Genomic DNA, 18,952 nt, shown 5'->3' with positions numbered 1-18,952 from the left:
TCATGCCAACCATCATGTTACTGTAGCAGCAATTCTGAAAGCACAAGGCCTTATGTTTACTCCCAGTAACATTTCTATACTGCTTACTGAGGACAATGTGATCCTTGAAAAGAAATCTTGTATATGCTACTGGCATCTGAAGGATAATAAAATAGTAGGAAATTGAATGCTTTCTACCAGAAAACTGGAGTGAATTTTGGATTGTTTTCTGTAGTGGTTTGATCTTGAAACAGTAATAAATAAATTTTGTTACATATTTATAAATGAGTGATTTATTCTTGCTTAAAAAATGCATTGTTCGGGATTTAGTTGCCAGGGTTTTTATTTTTCCCAATTGCATAAGTAAGATTTGATTACAGCTGTGTCAGTAATGCTAAGGAACAGCCTTTTATATTGCTTCAGAATTTGACAGTTATATAATAAATTATTTAAAGTATTGTAAATCTTAGTGCAATGGTTTTCCAAGTTGTTACTAGATAGAGTAGCAAAAAAATAAAACAGGCATTTTTGATCACATTTTCATTGATATAAAATCAATTAAATTGCTTTCCTATAAATCAGACTCATAAAGTTATACAACTAGTGGGACACTGAGAAGTATGGGAAAAGTAGAAGACATGATAAATGTATTTCAGTTTCTACAAGTTTGGTTGATTCTGAGGAGAAAAAAAAAAATAGGAAAAAAAAAAAAAAAAAAAAAAACCCTACACAGAATTCCAGCAATTCGTCCCCTTCTTTTACATCTTACACAATTCACAGATATTTAAGATGGGAATCAACCTCACTAGATGGCCAAAGTTGTATTGATCATCTCTCTGAGGCACAGCATCATTCTTTTCTTTACCATTTATGGCTTCCACTGTTCACTGGCCTGCCTATCCCATTGTTTCACTGCTTTTATGGTTAGAAAAATTTCCTTATTTTCTAAATGAAAAGCCATAACATGTATATACTTTTTTTTTTTTTTTTTTTTTTTTTTTGTACTTGATAGTCCCATTTGATGTGCAGACTTCAGTTTCACATGAGCCAAGTGCAATTTTCATGTTCTTACTCTTTGCTCTAGTCAGCAAAGAATTTCCTTTGCATTTCTTGACCTAAAATCTCCGTGCTTTTTACTGGAAATGAACATTAACATGTAAAACCATAGAAGGCATTTGTTCATAGCAAGCAGAACCATCCTTAGCGTGAAAGATGAAAGTCATTTGACCAAATACATGTAGCTTCCCCCTTCTTTTTCATGAACTAGTATGTACTAGACATGACTCTTGAACCATGTGTGTGTAGTTCACCCATATGTCTTTCAAAGGTTTCAAAACATAAAATTTGCAGATGGGATCAGAACGCCACCACGTGTATATACTGTAGGAGAAACTGAGACATTTACTGTCAAAAAAAAAAAAAAAAAGAAATCCTATTTTGTGCATTTATGAAATCACCTCTCTGTTCAAGATAATTTAACCATTATTTTAGCAGATGTGCTGCATGCCTTGTCCCTATCTGTGAGGATGAATGATATAGAGAAGCCTTTGAAATAAAGACCATTTCTTAGTCTTCAAATGGGAATTCACCTCCCACCCGCAAAAAAAAAAAAAAACAACAACAAAAAAAAACCAACAAAAAAAAAAAACAGAATATGGTGGCAGTCTGAATTCAGAATGGACAATTATAGTATGAAATCCATCTCCACAGCAGAAAATAGAAAACTTGAAAAGTAGCAAATAGAAAACTTGTATAAAGCTGTGCTATTGAAGTGCATACTTATACAGAATTTTGCCTCATTTATTTTTCTATGCAGAGGCCTTTTCAATGTTAAATTAAACAACAACAACAACCACCACAAAAACATTAGGGAAATACAGGGGTGATGTAAAAAAATAGTACAAATTACTTTAAACAGTTTTTGCCCTCTGACTTCCATTGGCCACTTACACTGTGACTCCTGTATCAGGGAACATAAAAGGCTCTTGAGGAGAAGTTAACATGGCAGGAAGGTGAAAGATTATGCCTACCACAATTTTTTATTTTTTTTTTCACCTAATGGTCTTTATTTCTCCTTTTACTACTTCTACTTTTATTTTTTGAAGCTGCTGCGTGAATGCATTCATTTTGAATGTGTTTTTGTGTCTGCTATTGCTAAGAAATGTAATCACTAACCTCCCCATCGCCCCGGGACTTCAATTTTGTATTGAAACATCGATTTAGTTTAAGATAAGAGCTTTTCTCTCCATGGGAATATTCAGAAGAGAGAATGGGCTCTGAAATTACATGTGAGGTGCACAGACAATGTTGTAATAGATTCTGGATGGAATATTTCAGGGTATTAGACAAAATATGTAATATATTTTAGAAAATAGCAAATTTATCTGTTATTACAGGATAAGCAAGCTTACTTATTTTTAAGTTCATGTATTAAAATAAATTTATTTAGTCAAGCATTTAGCACATGGAGAATTCCCATTCCTAATTACAAATGTTATATTTGGACATGCTTAATGCTTAAATATTTTTGTAAATTATAGCCTTGACTTGGTGTGACTGTGAAGCTTTGCCTGAGTGAACTTCCAGCAGCGGGTATAAACAGTAAAAAATTCAGATTTTTACATAGTTCTTCCCCCAAGAAACTGAGTGGGTTGTGTTCTTTATCCACTTGGTTTCCTGTGTTAAAAAATAAAAATAGAAACCAGAATCTATTGTACTATGTTTTGTTGTTTGTAATTTTATCAAGCAGCATCCCTTATCCACTGCATGTGGAAGCTCTGCAGAACTCTTCTGTTGTGTGCTCAAAGTGATTTACAGCTGATATATTTTGCCAACAATACCACTGTTCTGTTTATAATTATCATGCCTGGCAACTTTACAGATGTGGCTGATCCAGAGACATTATTCTGCTATTATACATTTGTACTGAGTATACAGAATGTTTCTGAGTTTCTTCTCACCCTAATCTTCTCTTCGTGCCACCTGCTGTTCAAGAAGTTTTGTTCTCCTGCTGCTGCATCTGTATTTAATATAAGCAGAAGATGACTTAACTGAGGTTTCCTTAAACTCTTAGTTGTCAAAAGCTATCAAGCATTAAACTTAAATTAATTAGGGCTAGGTATAGGGTGTATTATTTTCCTTGAGGATATTAACATCCTCAAGTGAAGCTAAAAACAAAACAAAACAAAACAAAAACCTTACATGGCATCTAATATTTGACCGTGTCTATAGTCTTGATGTCTATAGTATCTTACTTTAACATTTGTTTTTTTGAATATCATTGGGTAAGCATTTTCAGGGGGTGTATTAACACTTTTACAATAATGTAATGATAACTGATGTAGAGATGTCAACTCCAAAACTAACATGGTATTTAAAAAAAATCTGGCATACTTTCAAAATGTTGTCTACAGGGAATACTGAGCTAAAAGTTAAAATCAAGGTGTAAGAACCCTGTAATCAATAAGATTAGACAGCACTATAAATTAAGAAGTACTGTTAGGGTTTTTCTTGTGCCCCAAAAGGGAGCATGCTGGGGGGAGTTTGGGGCCCAGGCTGAGCACTCACATCATTCTAGTTCATTGATTCTTCTGCTACTTCCCCCATCTTGAAAAATCAGAATCTGAGTAAGTGAACAAAAAGTTCTGTTTGTCCCCCTTTTTTTTTTTTTTTTTTGGGGGGGGGGGGGGGAGGGGGATTATTTATGCTGCAAGTGTAAAAGCCAGCCTCAGACAGGGTCAGAGTTGGGTTGCTTTGATCCATCACATCTGCGTCAGCCCCCTTTTAAGCCCACAAAGTCCAAAAAAGTCTCTGTTTGGGTTTTCTTGCTCTTGCTATTGCCTACATAGTACATTATAGTCCTGATACCCTTACAGAATTGCTACTTTGCCTCCAGGCAGAACAAACAGTGTAGCAGGGCTCATCTCGATCTGTCAAAGGGTTTGAAGTACACTTCGGTAGCCAGCAACGGGACAGCCTCTCCATGCTCTTTTCACCAGAGTGCTAATCTTAGTGTGTTGTGAATTTTCTCTGTTCGCTCTGGCATTTTACATAGACTTTTGGATAGTCCAGCTCCAAACCAGTACACACTGAAGGCAACTGCTTTCAGTAATCTTGGAAGGCAAGTTGATAACAGAAGAGAATTTTAATGTGCTTACCACAATTTTTAATGCTGAAGAGACTCCTATGTGGCAATTTACTGAGCCCTTCGGGTTTCCAAAAGTTCTCCAAAAATTGTACTTATTTCTTTTATTATTATTATTCAACTTCTAAGCTAATTCTTCCTCTTCTTCCCAGGCCACTCATAAGAAATGGCCTTTTTTTAACCTGAACTCTTCTAGAGAAATTAATGAGATGCTTTCCAGCTGGAGCTGGTGGGTGTCAGGAGCAGCTGCAGGGTGAAAGAGCAAGCAAACAAGAAAGCTTAGAGAAATACCCATTGGATTCTTAAAAGCCCACAAGCTTCTGTTAATGGTCTAGGGTGTGTATTTTAATGTAGTGTTAGGACATAGTCACGCTTCACAACTTCTAATGCATGTTATGACCCAACTTTTGCACATGTACCAACTGGTATACGTGCAAAAGCAATCTATATATTGCAGTGGGCCAAATAATTATGCATGAGAAAACACCACCTGTTCCTGAGTTGCTCCATATCAAAACCAATATCTATCCTTTTGATTTATGTGATTTTTGTGCATAGTGATAGTACTTCATATTCAGTGAGGAAGACTTCTCTTTAAAATTACTTGTCTTCAGTTTTAGTAGTAGGAGATAATGAAGAAATGGCAGTACCAGGAAAAACACTCTTGAACAGTGAAATAGAATCCTTTAAGAAAATCAAAGCGAAGTGAAGAAACCACCTGTCTTGATACAGAGTGAATAGCAAGAATATACAAGGAATTATATCTTTAAAAACATCTGTTAGCAATAGTGTGTCTTATATAAGTTATTTATTCTAGAATTTCTATTATACTAGTGATTAGATGGATAAGTCTTTTATTGAAAGCAAATTCAAACAGTTACCTTTGGTCTACTTAGAGTACGTTATTCTAAGCTTATTGTTATTGTATTATGGAAAAGATTTGATATGATTGTACTACGGAATTTTAAGTAGCATTGTGAATCCTCAGCTTGTTTCAATATTGTAGTTGCACATCACATTTAGTATGAAACCGTAAAGATTCACATCTTAGTTTCAGGTTTTATATTCTGTTAGTTTTAAGGTGTGATAATGTGCATCTCAGGGATGTTTGAAAATAAAAATGACAAAATGAAATAGCATAAGCAAAGAGCATTTCAGAATGCAAACTTTTTTTCCTTTGTAAGTAACAGTAAATATTTTCATTAAGAATTAAAGTGAAGTTGTAATTATATGCACAAAATTTGGGATAGAAAGTGAATACTTTATCTGCAAAAATTTTCTGAAATTGTGTGACTACACTATCTTTAATTATACATTCTGTGTTTTAAACTTTTGCATGTGTACAATATGAAATACTTAGACTATAGACAGAGGTTTGTAGGCTTTGAGGATACTACTGAATATTTTTCAGCTTTCTGATGCTTTTCTCTTCATCCCCTCCTGCAGTTGCTCCTGATTAGCTGAGGATCAGGTGGCCTTGGTCACTAATCAAATCCAGTTGGGAAGTTGATTAATTTCCTTAAAAGAGTTCAGGTGAAAAGAGGTGTTTTCTTTTGAGTGGGCCTGGTGGGAGAGGAGCAGAGAGGTTATAAGCTGATCAATTAGACGTAGAGGAAAGCGTATCTTCTTGAGAACGTGAGTAGGCATGAGAGACTTATGAACTTTGAAGGGCTCATCCTTTGTAAGAATCAGGAGGATAAAAATAGTTGCAAAGAAGTGAAGACTTTTGTGTTTTGATTTTTCTTTGAAGTGTTTTTTGTTTGTTCTCTGCTGTGTGACTGGTGGAGTTGCCTGAGGTAGGTACTAAGCTAGCCAAGTGACTGATGATGAGAACTAACTTGGGAATGAAAAGCTGGAATTGAAAATCTGTGTTTTGCCAGGGAACAAGCAGCTGATTTCTTTAGGGAACTTAAGTGAGCAGTTTCTGAAACCAAATCAGCAATGCTGAGATATTAGAAGCACTGAGTACGTCTGGCTTGTCCCTTAGAGCGCAAGGGTGTTCAAGGAGCCCAGAGCAAAACATTTGGTTCCATTTCCATTTGTTCTGGAAAATTGGATGGCCTGAACTTGAATGCTGAAGTTGTTCTAGGAAATGGTGAGCATAGGGAAGTGCTCGGCCTGCTAAAATGCTGTGTGTGTATGTACATATATATATGTATATATATATATATATATATATATCAAGTACTCAGTTTCCTCCTATTAGTCAAAAGGAGTATTGTTGAAACTCATCCTTTTGTTCATGATTTTGCTGTGAATCTCACTTCTGATTCAAAAAGGTCATACTTAGTTTAATTTAAAATTTGAATTTTTATGTACAAAATGACTTTAAGCTGATTGTGGCCATGGGAGGAAAACAATCTGAGCGAATTGAGAGCGGGCTTCTGAGGCTTTTTCTTCCACCTGCTTCATGTGTTTATATCGGAAGTCACTGGAGTATTGCTTTATCAATGAGATGTTTCACTGTGGAATTCTTAACCCAGGTAGAAGGCAAGCACCAGACATTTTGTTTTTCTCCTTTATGCTTAAATAGAGTTAATCTAAAATAACAGTATAGTAGCACTGTACTGTTCATAGCAGAAACTACTGATAATTCTAGTAGATGAGCCCTTCATCCTGCAATCTGAGGTGCTTGTCACAATTGAGATGTGTGTCCAAGTACAAAGGGAGCTAGAGCAAAGAGCTGGTATTCCTTGAAATTGTGTTTGAAGTATTGCTAAAGGTAAATTCAATCTCACTGTTCTGCCAGTTGGCAGAAAAAAGTTGGACTTAAGAGTCCAACTACATAACTTCAATATCATTAGTAAACCTTGATATGTTTTGTGAAAGTTTTGTTCTTCTTATAGAACTATGGCTAAGGAATTTAGAAAACGATAGGTGTTTGCGAATTTTAATGTGGGGTATTATTACTATTTTTTTAGTTTAAATAAATGCTCTATTACATTGGGGTGAGGGGAAGAAGAAGAAAAGGCCAGTGTAACAATGAAAAAATGAAGTTGTAATGAAGAATCTGAAATTGATTAAAAGCTATTTTCCTTTAATTGTAAGATAAAGTTCTATTTATGTGCCAAATCATATCCAAGGAAATAGGACGAATGAAAATGACTTCCTTGTTCCAAAAATGAAGATGGAATTAAATTTTGTTCTGACATTTGTCTGGGTGTATGGAGTTTGCCACCCACTATGTGCCAATCCCTCACATTGGAGAAGGAGCAAACCCTGCACTAGAAAACTTTTCAGAGCAGCTTTATGCCCCTTCTGCAGCACCTTTTCTGTAGCCTTTGCTAAGCTATCCTAGAAACATCTCAGCAGAGGTTATTTTTTCTTTTGTATTCATCAATACAGGGTGTTACAAGAAGTTAGAGATGCTCGGCTCAGTATGTTAACTGAAGTTCAGACCATTATTTTTGTCTTTGTAGTCCATTCTGTGCTATCAGTCTGAGGCAAATAATTGTTTCCTTCCTTTTTAGGGAAAGGTGAACATGGAAAACCATACCCTCTCACAGAGGAAGACCATGATGATTCTGCTTATAGGGAAAATGGCTTCAACATATTTGTTAGCAACAATATAGCACTGGAGCGATCCCTGCCAGACATCCGACATCCTAAGTATGTAAATTGTTTCATGGACTATTTGGTTTTAAAGTTTTTCTTTTTGTATATCTCTAAATAACCTGTTTTCCTGGAATGTGAAACATGAATACTCAGCCAATGAAGTGAGACAGCTTCATTAAATAGGAAACAGCAAGTTGGTTGCTGTTCTTAAATCATATTTTCTGTCTTTTAAACTGGCCTCTCATCTTATTAGTAACATGCTGAGACTGTACAAAGACTCTTTTAGTTGCAAAACGATTTTGATGGTGTTTCTGGGTAGGGATTTCTTAGGCAGATATAAATAACATGAAGTAAACTTTATCCAGGTTCTCGCTTGTTGAAGATGTTGAGGCTGGTGGCTGACTGACAAGTCATAAGTGCATTGGTTAAATTTTTGGACTCCAAAATGTTTGTTTTTTTTTCTGTAACTAAACCAAAAGAATCTAATTGTGTTACAGTTTATCAGCTGTAACACAGATGATACTAATGCTAGTGTCGGACTATGTAAATATAATGAGTGATGGTGAAAATGCACATGCAGAATTAGGGATAGTTGAACGATAGTGTGAAAAAAATTCTTTAATAGCATTTTTTTCTTGTTTCTCTCTAGGAGAAAAAAGAAAAAGAGTATTTTGTAAATAACCACTGAACTAAGAATGATCATGCAGTTCTCATTAAATATATACTTCCTTTCATGTTCTGTAACTTCAGATCTCTTATGCAGAGCATAAACCTTTCTGTACCTAACTGGAAATGGTACGTATGCCTTTCTAAGGCTCCAGGCTCTAGTGCCCTAGAATCCTTCTGAGCTCTGAAGTGATGATTTAGCTTCTTTCTGTGTGATGTTCTTCACTCTTCTGAGTGTTGCAAACCTCATTGCTTTATTACACTGTATTTACAGTAAAATTCAAGCCCTGCTATAGCTGTGTTGAAAGTTCTTTTAAGTTCATTTATTTGCATGTGAACAGTGACAAACCTCATGCTAGGAAGATTTTCATTTACATTCAAATTGTTGTTTTCACCACTGCTTTCATGTGATTAGTATATGGGGGGAGCAGGGGGAGGGAATCTCTATGGAGAAAGGTATTAGGGACAAAATCTTCATGACAAGCTTGATATTTTCTGTGGGATACAATTCTCTTTTTTATGATTACGTAGTTTAAGACAACTACCTATTTCTTAACCCATATAAGATTGCCAGGTGAATTAGTTTGAAATAATCTGGGGAATGGAACAGAACTTGAGAGCTTGATGGAGTGGGAGCAGGTGGGAGACAGGATAGATCACAATATATCATGGCAGCTTCTTGTTTCATCAGATGTGAGTACTATTCATTCTTTGAAAAGGACAGTTCATGTTTGCATAGTAAGATTTTAAAAAATAACTCAGAGTGGAGGAATTCACCCCAAAACTATTTAAAAAAAGTCATTAGAGGTGTCTTCTATTTAATTGCCACATTGCATTGTTTTGAGAAAACAGTTTATTTTTATAACTTACTATTGTTTTGCATAGAATTAAGTGAAAAGAAATAATGGTTTTCATTAAGCCATATATTTTTATATGCTTCATTTGCTTTCTAGTTTGCCTGAGTTATATACAGTTTCCCTGATGTGATTTATAAGAATTCTTCCAAGAAGTTGAGTTCTAATGTACAGCTGTAGAGCATCAGAGTTGTCTTAAATTACATTGTTGGCATAATAAATATGCTCATCAAGCGTCCTTCTCTATTAGTAAAACCACAGAAGGCAATTACTAAATACAAAAGAGAACTGACATGTCTATCCTCCCTTTGTGTTTTTGCAAGTTGCTCTTCTGGCGATTTGTTTCTCACCCACTACTGTCTGCACAGTCAATGACATTTCCCTGCGTGTCCCCAGAAGCAATGTGTACAATGTGTTGTCAGAAATGACATATAAGGAACAAGTCAGTAGTACACCATCCTTTCTGTGTGCCCCTCTTCTTCCCTAGCCCAGACCATTAGGGACTTTCACTTAAGTCTCTCACTTGAAAAACTCAAACCTTCAAGGTATCTGCATCCATTTTCGTGTTCCAATTCAGCTATGATGTTCAATGCAGCCTCATGTGACTGATGTTATGGTAGTGTCCTGAATTAATTGACTTGTCATGGCCATCTAACCTTCATTATGTTAAGCATTTGTAACATGATCTCTCCATTAGTTACTGCATCATCTTGTAAAGGCAAAATATTTATATTCTTAGTTTGCACACTAAGAAGTACGCTAAGGTGACAAAACTAGGCTCTGATGGTTATACCTTGAAACAAGTCTGGGTTTGGCTTAAAGAACCAAATAAAATGGTTTTCTTGCCATCAGTAGAGAAACTTCACAAAACGAACCTTCAGACTCATTAAAAAACTGGGTAGTGAATCTTGCAGTTCAGGTCAAAAGATATTTAAGCAGCTGTAGTAGTTCCTATGTTTCTGAAATCATGTTAGGAAGGAAAAAAAAATTCAAAAGCTTGGATCAAATAAATTTCAAGTGCCACCTCTAAGAGACTGTTTTTCTGGAAAGTATGCCAAGACAGCAGATAACCAACATTTGCTCTTTTGAAAATGAATTTTGAAATGAACCTTCTCTTTGGAAATTGGGCTCTAAATTTGCAAAATACTGTTTCTGGTAAGGGGATGAGGGGAACCAAGCAAATGCTTAAATGTCTAAGCTATGAGAAACTCAAGTTCTCAGGTTTTTATAGTATTCTTGTCTTTTTTCCTTCAAGTGTGACATATTTAAAGCATTTCAGAATGATGTATTCAGACTACTTCTTTCCTTTTTAAGATGCTAAAATGTGTGTGCTGTAAAAATCCCTGGAGGAATGAAACAGTTAACTTCCATTTTAAGGCTACCTTAACAGCTTTGCTGTTTCCTTTATATTTTTCTGTTGCAAGTGCCTAATATCTCCCATATTTTTTTTTCTCTCATAGCTGCACTTGTATATTTTTTTCCGTTTCTATGGGCAATTTGGTATCTTGTACCTGTACCACTCTTACAGAGAAGTTTTCTAACAGTGGATGTGCACAGTGTTACATTAGCTAATTCTCTGTTCATTGCTCACTGTCACCTCTGGCCTTAAGTAACAGGAAATAAAAATACCATTGCTCAACTGTTTTTATCTGTAGAAATAGGTCTTGCAAGACAGGTCAGTGCAAAGTGTATCTGGGTAAAAACCCATTTCATTTGCTGCTCATATATGGGGTTTGGTTTTGTATTACAACTTTTGCGTAGAAAGTATGGTAAAGTGGGCCAATTTTGTTCCCTAGTTTACAGCAGTTATTAGGGAAATTATAGACGTTTATATTGAAGGAACAACTTGGCAAAGGCATCTCTGGTAAGAAATATTCCTTTTGCCTTGGAATGTCTGAGTTGTTGCAGAAGATGGTAAATGGATAGTACAGGTTGGTCATCCTGCCACAGAATCTGGAAAAAATATATATAGCTTTAAGGCTGTTCAGATTGTAGGAAGATGGGATTATTTTTTGTTATTATTTTTATTGCAAATAAAAATCTGCAACAGAAATACCACCTCAGTTCATTAGGATTTCAGAACTGATTTAATCAAAGTAAGACTTCTGGTGGCCTAAATTTGAAGGCGACATTAGAGTTTTGGGTAATACTTTGTGCTGGCAATGGAATTGCAATTTAAAGATCTTTACTAATAGAAAAATTATTTCAAAATTCGGAAGAATAGTTTTGTTTGTTTGTTTTTGCTGGCTCATGCCACTTTCTCTAGTTTGGAAAACAACAAACTTCTTAAAGCTAGGAGAAAAAGCAGTGGTATCCTGTTCTATTGGAAATGGGGGAAAATGCTACCCAAGTGTTTACTGTAACAGTTAATTCTTATCTTCTTAACATTCTTAAATATTCTGTGTGTATCAGTTTTGTTCAAACAAATGAAATCGAATCTGATTCAAGTTTTGAATAGCTTTCAAAATGCAATTTTGATGAGGCTGCAGGGAATGATTGCAATCATCTAGTCTGAACAGAGTATAAATTTTGTGGTGTATCTTGTTTCAAACCCCTAAGTCCTCATAAACAAGGGTATCCATTTTTATTACATATTCTTTCTTGAGTCAAAGGAATTCAAGTTAATTCCAGTTACTAATAGAGTGTGGTGCAAGCATTGCCACTCAAAATATTTCGTGATTTGTGTGTTTGTATAGGTTGATTTCAACAGGGCTATTCATCTCTGTTGTTTGTAGAACGTTTGTTTATAATTTGGATTTGTGAATCTGTGCCTATGCTTGTTGGCTTACCTGAATAATCTATTACCAGAAATCCCATCCTTTTTAGATTTCAGTAGGTATAGATAAAAATTTCAGTACAAAATTATTTTGGTGTTCATACTGTACATTAAGGATGTCCAACTTGATTTCTGTGACATCCGTTTTTAGCATGTATGGTGTGGAGTTGCTGTTTCCAAGTATTGGCTGACTATTGCTGTATGAAGTGGTTGAACTTCACTGCAATTCCCAGCAGTGCTCTTTTCAGAAGTCTGAGCTGTTCTTGTTGATCTTAAATGTTATATTTCTCACAGACCTCTGAAGAAATGCATTTTCATATTCAAATAAATAGAGGTTTGTGAAGGCTGCAAATTGTTCTGTGTCCTAAACAATAACTAATGAGGTTGTTCTTTTTTAATAATAAAACCCCCACATTTCACTATACCTGTTCTGCATAACTAAAACTCATCAACTCTACCTCCTTATCAGCAGTAGAAGCTGACAGAATGCCCGAATGGTTCACTTTCAAAATATTTGAATGCAGTGAGGTTGCTGCCCCTTGTATTTTTCTTTAAAAGAGACAACAATGAAAGTGCTGTGGGGTTTGTGTGTGTGTGTCTTTGGAATAGCTGCAGAGTTAATGTTATCCCTAATGGTGTTTTAGTAAATTCTGAAGAAAACAAGAGTTACTAGAGATGTATTTTAAAAATTCAAGGTAAATGTTATAGTCATACAATCATGCAGTAGTTCATATCTGAATCCTCTAAAATTTTCAGTTATTGTATTGAATATATTGAGTTACTTTCTATAAATACAGTGCTCTTGTCTGAATGCTTTTAGCATGCATGTTTGTTATATATATATATTTTACCTGAAAGTCAAAATAAAAACAAAAACAAAAACCTTTAATCTAGCTCTCAAAGATAGTTTCCAATGAATTCTATCAGCATTCTGTTATCTTAATGGCTGTCCTAGGTTATCCTAGCTCAAGAAAAAATTTAAAAAAAAATGAATTGATATTAATTATGCTGAACTTTGCAGTATTTAATATGGCCAATGGAAGTAATTAGTTATTAGGATTGATCTTCTATTGAATTTTGATTAGATACCAAATGAGACTAAAAAAAGTACAAGGTTTTTCTAGTTGTTTCACTCTTGTGAGTCAGACAAGTCTTTAAATACTGTGTGTGTATATATAGACATATATATGTTCAGATTTATTTATAATATTTTAATATATGTTGTTGATATATAATATTTAAATATAAAATATTCAGATTTATCATTGGGTAAGAATATTGTCTCCCTATTATTCCTCCCACAGAAGAAAGGGGGGGGGGCAGGATATGCTATTGACACAGACCTGTGCATATATTAATGGTTTAGTGTTATTATTTGTTGAGAACCCTAAGTCAAACTCTAATCAAAATCAGAAAAAAAGAAAAAATGATTATATTCTGGGTTGATGAAGAATCTTGTAATGACATCTCAAGATGTGGTTAGATGTCCCTAAACTTAGCAAATAGTTTTTTGTGTTTTTTTTTTTTTTTTTTTTTGTCTGTTTTTTTTGTTGTTGTTGTTGTTTTTTTCCTGTAGAATTCTTTCTAGCTACCACCAGGGAAGGATGCTGGTTCTTTGTGGTTTTCTCTGTAACTGTTTCCCCGGCAGTCAGATTTCCAGCATGATTTTCAAAACAGCTAAGTTGCTCAGAGTGAAGGAGGCCGGATCTTTTAGTTCTGACATCTTGCAGTGGGCTTCATGCTACAGGAGGGGATTTATGGGAGAGCTGAAGCATTACGCGGTATGTGATGCTAGAGAACAAATATCACCTGCCTGTGTGTTGCAAGACAGAAGCATAAATTTGCTCAAGTGAATGCTTAAGTCACTTGATCATTACTTGGTGAACAGAAGAGTAAAGTGGCTAAAAAAGCAAATAAGATGTAAGTAAGAAGCTGATCAAATTGCAAAAATAAGGCAGTTAAGTCTGGGAGTTGCTGCCCCAAAGCGTATGTTCTCAGATGTCTTTTGAAGCATGTACTAGGAAGTGTGGGATTGTGGTTCATGAAGTAATTTTTAATGGCTAACTTCTTAACCAAAAGGATGATTTTATTTCTCCTCAAATAGAGTACTCTGACAGGGTAAAAAGAGAAATAATGCATTTTAGGTATTTTTCATGGGTATTTGTTAGACAAGTTTGTTAGACAAATTCTGTGGGGAGGTTTAGGTTGGATATTGGGAAAAACTTCCTTACCGAAAGGGTTGTTAGGCGTTGGAATAGGCTGCCCAGGGAAGTGGTGGAGTCACCATCCCTGGAGGTCTTTAAAAGACGTTTAGATATTGAAATTAGTGATATGGTTTAGTGGAGGACTTAGTTAGTGTTAGGTTGGAGGTTGGACTCGATGATCTTGAAGTCCCTTCCAACCTAGCCAATTTTGTGATTCTGTGAAATTAGAGCTGGCTGAGTGACTTCAGCTTTTCCTTAAGTATTTAACTGAAAGTATGCCGTGCATTTCCTCCAGACAAAACAATCTTGAATACTCAGTAGCTGATTTTGCTGTTAAATATTTGTTCCTGATTTCTTTAGTTTATGTATGCTGTGCGGAGGAAAGTCATTGAAGTGTATAGCATTCAATCAGAGTACTATTTGACTACATTAGTAAATCAGAACTATTAAGTAATTTAAAAAAAAAAAACTTTGAAAAATGGTCAGCAGCAAATCTAGGTAAGTATTTAGCTCTACTGGCATTTATAGCATTGCTTTCTCTGTTTTCCCTTACTTTTGTATTTTTGTGTTTAAAAAAAAAAAAAGACATTAAATATCCTATAGCAGTTTCAGTGTTCACAAAATAAAAATGGACTCACTTTTATTGCAAAAATATTAGTAAACAACTTGGCTGTGTATTTACCTGGTGTACGTGCAATTAAAGCTGTGGCACAAGTTTAGTCTCAGTGCCTGCCATAATGATCTGATGACTAAAAATCTTCTGAGTCTCATCTCTGGCAAACAGGGTCAGCTTTTGGTGGTGCTTGCACGAGTGAGACGGGTTGGCACGGCCAGGCCATTAGCTGGCTGTTGTGCCCCAGCCTCAGGTATCTTCCTGCAGCTTCCTTCCCTCCAGAAGGGGGGAAGATGGCTCCTTTGCTCTTCTTTCCCTTTCTGCCTAATGATGAAAAGCTCCTGGAGAAAGTGTAAAAGTTAGCTCAGAGGCATCTGAATCATCTCTGCCTGCTCAGTAGGGAAATAATTTGGGTACAACCTAATTGTTCAGAGGGCAGATGTCACTGGTACCGAGGGATGCTGAAGAGGCACTCTGTGTGTACTAAACTTGGCACGGCACAGCTACTAGCTAGCTGATTCAACTTGCATCTAACTTGCTTGCTCTTATGCTTAGTTTGACTGGAATCCAGAAACCACAAAACAAGCAAATCCTTTCCCGGTGTTTTGAAAAAGTGTTGGTTCAGGATTCTCTACAAAGGGCTGCATTACTTTGTACGAATGTTTGCTAGTATTATTTAAACTTCCCTGGCCACAGACCAACTGGTTAAGCACACATTGCTTTTAGTAGGCTGGTGAGAAAGCTGTACACTATTACTTGGGCTGCTTTTCCAGGTGTTCTGTGCACTTACTGCGTAATGTAGTGAAGGTGGAAAGTCATGCATGCCAGAACGTGATGGGCTATGTCCCCATTTCCAAGTCTCACCAGATTGTACCTTGCAGTTGCTTCAGGGCATCTCATTCAAAGTGTAGATCCTTGAAAACAGGGTCAGAAATGTTTTCTGCTGGAGAAAAAGAGTGGCCTTCTGTCTCTGTCATGCCTGCTGTCAGTTCCTCTGCAAGATATGTATCGATAGTAACAAATTACATGGAATAATTCCTAGGTGCTTTCTGGTTGCTTTGTGTCTGCTTTTTTTTTTTTTTTTTTTTTTTTTTTTTTTTTTTAAAGCAGCCACAGCTAAAATGGGGCTGAAGATTGATGATTCTCCCTCCACCCCTTTGGTGAGGAGCAGGCTGCAGCATTTAGTAGGTCAATGAGGAGAGTCCAAGACTGATGGCTCTGTTTCTGTTTACCGAAAAGAATTTGATAAAAGAAGTAAGCTGTTTATACAAGCAGAGGAAAGTAGTTCTTGTGGGTTTGAATGCCTTGCATATTGCCTACATTGCAGTGAAGCCTCCCACGCCACTGAGAAAATAGCAAGCTGCAATAAACATCACTGTGAAATCTAAATATAATAGGGAAAGGAAACTGCAGGATATTTACCCTTCAGCCACTTCTGGGCATCTGGGATAGCCAAGTCTATTGGCATTTGACAGTGGTTAAAACCAGAACTTTGAGGTCTCAAATACAATACAGCAATGGGAAAGCACATGCAACTTCACTACGATCAATGAGAAATATTGAATGTGCTGGGGATCCAGACCTTTGCTGTTCACAAATGACTGTGAGGATGATGTATGCTGCCAATTTAATAGGTTCAGGAAAACCTTCTGTATACCTTACTTGTTATTACATATCAATTCTTGCTTTCTTTCTGAACGTTTTTCATACAATTAGACATTTACATAATGTGAACCAGCATAGGATTACATACTTCTAAGCAAGTGAAATTTCATCTCTAATATGAACAAAACACAACAAGTACCAGTACTTTCTTACTGGCAACAAAATTAGCTGCTCTGTCTCATGCAATAAGGACAACAAATACAGAGCAAAGCTAGAGTGAAAAAGCAGTTTTTGTTTTGCCTGGCTGGATTATGGATGACCTTATTGAGCTGTAATTTTCCAAAGGCTGCACTGGCCACAAGATGTGGTAACAGGCATGCGAACTTACTGATCACACTGGCACTTGTGGTCTGTGATGCCTGACAGCAACTTTTTCACAGCTTTTGTTCCCATGCCTGCTAGCTGTGACACCAATGCTGTGACATGGGTCAGACCTAATAATATCTTGGCCATTATTTTATCTTGTGTATCATATATGGGAGGTGATACTGAAAGGGATGTGTGAGTCTGGTTTCTACCTACGCTTTTTCTCTTAGATTCTTTCAGCATCCTCAGTAACTGGATTTTTGGGTGATACATAAGGCTGCTTAGTGGTTTGGTACAGGTATGCTATGCATGTTCTTGTTTAGTTTATTACTATACTTCCTAATGCTGTCAGTCCTTGCAGCCCTTTGCACAGAAAAATAACTGACCGTTGTGTAATGCAGGAACATTTTATAACATGGTTTAGATCAATCTGATGTTAATTGCACCAAATACCCCCAAATTAATGAGTTTGGGGAACAATGCTTTCTCATTTGGCCTATCCACCAAGTATTGGAAGCTTTTTTTCTAAACCTCATTCATATATCCATTGTGTTAATGAAGACTTTTGAAACTAGGAAGGTTTGCATTAATTTTAATGTGGGTAATGGAGCAACCACTACATTCTTTCTTTAGTTAGGGGTAAAGAATTTTTAATTAATATTGTGTCAGAGTACCTTAATTCAGTGGTGTAAGAAAACTGTTTGACCTGAAAGTGCTGAGTCCTGAACTTCTTGCTTCCAGACAGTGAAGACCTCACTGTACTGTTGTTGCATTTCCCTCGATGTTCTAGAGCACCTTGCACTAATGCTCAGCATCTCACAGTATAATGTGCAGTTCTTTGCTTTCTGGTTAATCAGATACTGTTCATGTATTTCTCTGTTCTAATGTTAGAGCATTGTTTTGGATATATGATATATAATATCATATGATATATGATATAACATATATGGATATATGTTTTGGATAAAAGGGATTCCAGCCTTTACTTTGTACTTTGAGTTCTATATGCACTAAAAAAAGTTTGATTCTATCCCATCGCTTTGTTTTAAGGTAATTTTTACCTTAAAAGGTAAGATTTTCAGTATCTTACTGTATACACAGTCAAGGTGAGCTTGGTTGTAATCTATTTTTAGCTGCAGAATGCTTGGTATGGAAAAGGAGATGTGGCTGACCTTTGGCAGGGAAGGTGTTTGTGGAAGCCTGAAAAATAGCTCTAGAGCACAAGGGCACATGGTAAAGGCATAATTAGGATTTCTAAAACAGAAATTCAATGGTAGTTGAATGTCATGGGTTGGTTTGTTTCTAAGCAGCATGATTAGAATGCACTTTGAAACAGCAAAAACATTCTGATCCTTTTCATTCTCTTTCAGTCAGGAAATCAAACACAGACTTGAATTAGAGGCTTTGTGTTGATCATTTTAAGCTCTGCCTGACTTCTGAGAGACAATCACATAAGCTTGAATTAATTTTGAGTACATTGGTATTTCAGTTATTTTCACTCCAAAAAAAAAAAAAGTGTAGATCTGTGTACATGTGTATGCATTATACACATGAACTGAGCTGCTTGGTAGAATTTGGGAATTCATAGGTAACGAAGGGCAAGGTTTAAGCTGAAATATAATTGTAGTACTAAAATGTCTCTTGATGTAACTTTCCTTTTAAGTGAGGGATTTTAAGACAATATATAGTTACTGTATGCATTCATTTTTCAAAACCTAGACTTAATATATATGGATAGATATGTACGTTTCTTAAAGTTACATATAATATATATATATATTTAAGATCTAGCCATGAGTGATGGAGGCTTTATTCGTTGCTTTCTTGTAAAACAAAGCTTTGCAAGCATAGATTTACTTTGTGTTGTATGGCTCATCTGCCTCTTACAGTCTTCCTTTGGTTAAAGAAACATTAATGTTCAAATTATGAAGTGAGGCAAAGACATGCAGAGTTTCTGGAGTGATTGTCTGTGACAGTCCAAAGCTTGATGTGAAGTAACAGGCACCTAACTCAACTTTGTGGGATCTGGGGAAGTCACTGCTGAGAGAAAAACTACTTAACACAGTAGGCTTTTTCCATTTAGTTTCCAAGGCATGTTAATTTTTGTAGTGCATTTAATAGCAATAATGCAAACTATTTTCTACCATACAATTTCATCAATCTGAAAATAGTAATAAATTTTTAGAGAAG

General features: G+C 35.8%; 1 protein-coding gene across 1 annotated transcript in view; it reads left to right on the top strand.

The window, feature by feature from the left end:
- Positions 1-18,952, top strand: part of GALNTL6 (polypeptide N-acetylgalactosaminyltransferase like 6) — a gene marked incomplete at its 5' end in the record, with an annotated part of 473,354 nt that overhangs the window by 194,684 nt on the left and 259,718 nt on the right. Inside the window, one exon of the mRNA XM_082759240.1 lies at positions 7,594-7,732. Within this exon, the coding sequence (XP_082615366.1) occupies positions 7,594-7,732 (139 nt within the window). The remainder of the gene's footprint in view (positions 1-7,593; positions 7,733-18,952) is intronic.

This window comes from Aythya marila, assembly GCF_965140915.1.
Source record: "Aythya marila genome assembly, chromosome: 4".
Classification (NCBI taxonomy): domain Eukaryota; kingdom Metazoa; phylum Chordata; class Aves; order Anseriformes; family Anatidae; genus Aythya; species Aythya marila.
The sequence above is the reverse complement of the archived record's forward strand: the minus strand, read 5'-3'. Positions and strand labels throughout refer to the sequence as shown.